General features: G+C 34.1%; 1 protein-coding gene across 3 annotated transcripts in view; it reads right to left on the bottom strand.

Annotated features, from left to right (window-relative positions):
• Positions 1-4,333: 4,333 nt before the first annotated feature.
• LOC21406053 (protein LOL1) overlaps positions 4,334-6,000 on the bottom strand; it is a 2,954-nt gene continuing 1,287 nt past the window's right edge. For 2 of the 3 annotated variants that reach the window (XM_024170745.1, XM_024170746.1), the window contains exons 3-6: positions 5,849-5,965; positions 5,597-5,710; positions 5,361-5,470; positions 4,334-4,710 (exon numbers count right to left, since the gene is read on the bottom strand). In XM_024170745.1, coding sequence (XP_024026513.1) covers positions 4,672-4,710; positions 5,361-5,470; positions 5,597-5,710; positions 5,849-5,965 — 380 coding nt within the window. In that variant the 3' untranslated portion in view covers positions 4,334-4,671. The remainder of the gene's footprint in view (positions 4,711-5,360; positions 5,471-5,596; positions 5,711-5,848; positions 5,966-6,000) is intronic. The other variant, XM_024170747.1, reaches the window with a different exon arrangement.

The raw sequence follows: 6,000 nt of genomic DNA on the forward strand, positions 1-6,000 counted from the left end.
TAAAGTTGTCTTTGGACTGCTTCTGATTTTGACTGTAAATTTTTCAAAAAATTTTCAAAAAATACTTTTAAAGAGATTTAATAAACACTAAAATTAACTTTTGCTACAAGAAGAAGTTGATTTTGAGAGTAAAAAGTAATACCAAACGCAGACTACTTAAGAAATGGACTAATTTTAATCTTTTTTCATTAAATCTCAAAAAGAAAAGGACTTTCTTGGTCTTGCACTTTTATGAACTCGGAATAAGACTTTGAGGATCCGTTTAGTTCGTTGATTCGGGTTTTTAATTTATATTAAAATGTAATTTTATGTGAGAGTTTTTTACTGTAGTAAAAAAATTAGATGTGATTGTTTCTGAGAGTTTTTTACTGTAATAAAACTTAAATTCTAAACTCGAATCGGTGAAACGAACGGAGAATTTTCCCTTTAAAAAGAAAAAGAAAACATCAAAGAAAAAACAAAAATGGATTAGCACAGTTGTACACAGCATACCACAAAAATGAATTAGCTTGGCCTCTTTTAGTCTTGACGAAAGATACAAAACTAGACTCCTTTGTGGTTCTTGTTTGACCTACTAAGATTAAATCTGTATAGAACACTTCCTTAACTTTTCCAAAAAAAAAAAAAAAAAAAAAGGAGCCATTATGCTTCCACACATCTGAAAGCAATCTCTTTTTCCCAATTGCAAATTTGATAGCTGTACCTCATTTATGAATGACATTGTTTGACCCCATCCTAGTACGTACGTTTGTAAAAGTCATGTTGTTGCTTTAGCAAAGGTGGTGGCTTCAATGGTATTGAGCTTTATTCTAAGCGGTTAATCACTCAGAGGTTCTCAAGACTATTTGCAGGATTCAGCTCAATGTTCATGAACTTTTGGTAGGGTCGTGGTCACTCGTTTATCTCTTGATGCAAGTAGATATAGTTTAATACGAACACTCAACGTGTGAGTACTTTTGGTCACACCAAATCAAGCCAATAAAATCTCTGATTTTTTTATTCTTTGATTGGCTAGCAGGAAAATGGAATCTCTGAAAATTACTTCAGTACATTATCTGTGCCCAATGGCTTAATAATTATGTGGAATTTCAACTAAAAAAAATGACGGTGAATCAATAACATGAGATTTTGTAGAGCTAACCAATGACATGACACAAGACAAAATGCAGAAATTGGTAGGACATCTTGTACTAAATACGAGTCCACCGAAAAAAGAAAAAGAAAAAAGGAAAAAAAAATCCATAATCATTAGATGTGCTCTTCACTATTAGCAAACTGTTTCGTTAATGTAGTCGAATGTTACCATACAAAAGCCAATGTCGCGACTCATATAGTTCTCATAATTTTTTTTTTTTTTTTTTTTTTTTTTTTTTTTGCTAAGACAGTTCTTATAAAAATTTAGTTACTCTTATGATCATTCAGTCTCATTCTGCTAGTTCCAATACATAAATATAAGACAGTCGTTGTGAACATCTTCTAAACCACTCAAGCTATTCTTGTTTTACAACCATTTATAACAACACTTGAAATAATGTCATTTTCATAGCTCTTCTCCCTAAAAAAAGTTAAAATTTCGTCTTTAAAATACACACAATACAAAATAAGAAAATGATTGCAGAGGTGATATTTATAACTGCGTGAGACATGTGTCCCTACTTAACTTTTATAATTTTAACTTTTACATTAAAATTGTCATGCACGCAGATTATGAAATTCACCATTTGTGCCCTCATTCAATAATTGAATTTCATAGCTGTATCAAATAAAAAGTAAACTCTTATTTTTTGCATTGTTCCTACCAGGGAAAATGACACTTGTATTTGAAGAGGTAAGAAGCTTAATCTTTAGGTTTGGGCATCACAAGGTTGGGTTGGCATATTGTAGTCTAATCCAAGGAAAAAAGAAAGAACTTGTGGTAACCCTTTTGTGAGATTAAATGTGAACTAACATGGATTAAACATGGGTTAAAAGATTTTGCTTTGGGCTATAGAAGTTTAAGTTGCTTTTGTCAAGTAAAACCCAACAATAAAAAATTCCGACAGTCCAGATTTTTTTCACTATCATTCGGCGCCTAAAAAAAATTTTCAAAAAAAAAAAAAAAAAAGAGATGCATGATACAACAGTTTCACAACAGGGACGCGAAAAACCCAGTGATGTTGGAAAATAAGGTCTACCCAAATTTCAAGAACAGAATTACTTATATGAGTACCAATATTATTTGACCCACACTTAAGTTGTGAACTGGCCAACAGTTTCTTGTCTGAGGCAAAACAAGGACACTTCTGGGAGACCAAAAGGAGTAGAGCCCAGTTGGTTATGACAAAATCTACAGCCAAATTATGTCATAATGCATAAAAGAGTGATAGCCAATTATTATTAAATCTTGAATAGTAGTAGGGCATGCTTGTCTGAGGATAGTTGATAGCCATACTAGAAAGAAGTTACAACATCACATCAATTTTATTATTCCAACAATTGTACACTATATTGATGAGTGAGTATTTTATTCACAAATCAAGTAATTTTGAATTTTAATATTTGTAAGTTTTCAAGTATTTTTTGTTAATTAAAATGTGTTTTTATTTTGTTTTTATACGTTGAAGTTAAAATAGAATAAAAAGAGTGAAATTTTGACTTTAGAATATACTTTAGTATTTAGGGTATAATTTTCTTATCTTAAGTTCAAACGAGGTAATCTTAGTGGCATTGGAAAGATAAGAGATAGAGCTACAATTTTCATGAAGACACCAAAAACTAATTCGGCCATATAAAATGTGAAAATCCTCCTTAAAATCAGACACCCGCTGCAGCAAGAAATCCATCCGCCGCTGCAGATTTTCTGCCCAATAGCAGAAAAACTACACATGTACTGCACTCAGCGGGTGAGTCTGCACCACTAGGATTTTTCAAAAATCCTAAGTGGCGATGCAACGGGAAAATTATTCATTGCAGCGCCTCCACACGTACTGCAGTCATTTGAAGGCCTCTTTTGTATTGATTTTGAGAAAGCATAAAAAATAAATGTGTTGAGAATCAAAGTGGCTCTTTCGAGACTCAAAAACCCAGAACCCTAAAGAGGAGAATACAAGGATTTAAGGGCTTGCTTGAAGATCCGAAGATTGAAGATTGCGGAACTCGATTTGCATCTAGTTCTTCATTCTCTCTCTCTCTCTTCCTCTATTTTAGCTTTGAGTTTGCGTTATTCTCTAAAATTGTAATTGATTATGGTTTTGGTTTTTGGTTTGTTTATACATTTTGATTTGGGATTCTTGATGTCTTGTTCTAGCTAAACTCTTAGAGATATGGGCTTAATGTAGTTTTAACGTTGCTATGCTTTGAATATTCTAAGTGCTTGTTAATGTGATTTTCACTTCAATTCATTTGTGTTTCTCTATGTTAATTGTTCTAATTTGTGTTTTCATGAATTAGAGATATAGATGTGTGGATTTCAGCTCGGGAGAGTTACTTTCACATGTTAGGATTTGAGAAACACTGCCTAGAGTTAATTGAGTTTGGGAGGCCAATTAATTCGAGTAGTCAAGATTAGGTTTGCTTAATGGATGCTTGATTCGGTTAAGCTAATAAGGATATTGCTTAATTGGTTTTGCATACTATTTTACTCAGCACTTGGGAGAAGGAGTAAAATTATTTTTGAAAACCGAGATAATGAGAGTGAAATAAATTGACGAGCCTAGATATTAGATATCAACATAATTTAGTAGAGAGAGATCAAAGCATCTAGTCACTTTATTATCATCAGAGTTTCATCTCCAAATTACACTTCTATTATTTAGTTATTTCTTTTAGTTATTATTTTTATTAGTTTTCTTTGTTCGTTACTTATTCCGGTCGTTTAAATCATTTTAGAGCCGATAAATTTCAGTAATTAATGAAAATTAAACACATTCTTCATGAAATCGACACTCTTATTCACACTTTATTATTTGAGGTGACTCATGCACTTGCGAGCACAAATACACGCGACACTCATCCATCTTTTCTCTTAACAAACTTCGATGGTTTTTGTTGTTTTTCCATGACAGTTAAATTCTAAAGGTTTTAACCAAGAATTTCAACTAGCTTTCTTGTCTTTATTTAGAGATTCTTTTTGGGTTTTTTCTTTCATTTCTTGGATCTTAATGAGAAGCTGATATGGAAGTCTAAATCATACATTTTAAACCAGAATCCTCAACCTCAGTTTTTACATTTCTAAAAAGAAAAATATCTCCTGGTCCCAAGTGTAACTTTCTTGGATCAATTCAATTGAACATATCGTAGTCAGCTTTCTAGGCACCAATTCTTGCTTGTGCTTGGACCATTTGAAAATGAAATATTGAATCATAAAGTCTTTCCTGCGAAAATTTTTGCTCGTTCATACACCACAAATGTCAAAAGTAGGAGAAATTGGTTATCCGAAGATTTTCAAGAACACTCACAATCTGAAGTCTTTCTCATAGAAAAATACTTCTTATACACCGACCTGGCAAGCAAAAGCTACTTATTCATTGGAACTCGGAAGGGTCACGCAAGAGGGAAAAATAACTCTATACATTGATATGGAATCACTTGTTCTGCAAATCATTGTTGGTAGATACTCCTGTGATGTGCAAAACTCCAAGCTGTACTAGAAACTTCTGATAAACCAGCTTTTATCTTTAAGTGTTTCATAATTTAAGTGCTGAATTTCTGTTCAGTTGTGCTTGTTGGGACCTGCATATATAAGCCGAATAGCACCCATGTTAGCCAAACATAAATGCTTTTATTTCTCTAGTCAGATAACGTTTTTACTCCTTGTATTCAGCAGGCTATTATGAAAGGTCATTACTTTTAAGTTAGTTGGCCATTTCCAATAATTTTCAACAAATTTGGAATCTTAAAGGATTACAGTTGGCTGAAAATATTCAGGAGAGAGAGAGAGAGAGGGAAAGTGACTTCTCTTGGGAATGGATTGCTTTGGTTTTGGGCCATTGGCATATTCCATGAACAGGATTTTTATATTCCTAGAAACTTGATATACAACCTGGAGGGTACAATTGGTAAATTCATTATAAGGTGTGGAAGTTCTACTGGAATGTACTCAGACCCCAGTTCAGATATATCTACATCAATTGGCAAGTTTTTTGTGCTGCTTAGAGAGTTTCACTTTGCTGATCAGTTCCACTTCATCTCCAACTACAACATTTATTTATGTTTCTTCAATTTTTTTTTTCTGGTAACTGAATTTCGGTAATGAGTTAGTTAGCTGTTCATGATTATCTTCAACATGGACTGACAAGGTCGCAAAGTGTTGCTAAACTAGAAACAAAGGAATCATCACTTGTTTAACCATATATCTAGTGGAAAGAAGATTCTTTACTTACCCCAACTGAAGTCACGAAATTACAAACTGCGCATTTCACGGATCTTGCTCCGTATTGGTACATCAGCAGCATCCTGCAGTTCCCGCAATTGACATGAGCCACCTGATTTGCTGCAGCAATGTAGCACTCAACGTTTACTTCAAAAGATCTCAAGATTTCCTTTATAGCCAACAGTTTTGGAGGAAAGAAGAAAAAAATGCGAATGTCGTGTTGTTAATGGCGATGTCGATCTATACCTTCCAAAGCAAGATTGACGGTGTGACAACAAGAACACTGCACGCTTGTTGCGCCGCGGATGTACATTAGTAAGGTGTGGCAGCCTCCACAAACCAGCTGGGCCATTTCTGTGCCTATTCAGTTACACATGAGAAAAGGGTCTAAAAGCGAAACCGAATGTTACTCCAAGAATCAAAAACTAAATGTTCACTTAGATGATACTTTGCACCGACGTAAAACACGAAAAGTGCTAAATTAGACAGAGAGCATACCTGGTGGTGGTACTGCTGTGACGGCATTGCAAACAGCGCAGCATACAGAGGTAGCTCCAACCGGATAGAGCAAAAGGTTCCTACATCCAGAGCACACAAGCTGGCTCTGAGCACCTGCTGAATATTGTAGCTCCTTATAAACTAGATGGACA

The sequence above is a fragment of the Morus notabilis genome, unplaced genomic scaffold (assembly GCF_000414095.1).
Source record: "Morus notabilis unplaced genomic scaffold, ASM41409v2 Scaffold69, whole genome shotgun sequence".
Lineage (NCBI taxonomy): Eukaryota > Viridiplantae > Streptophyta > Magnoliopsida > Rosales > Moraceae > Morus > Morus notabilis.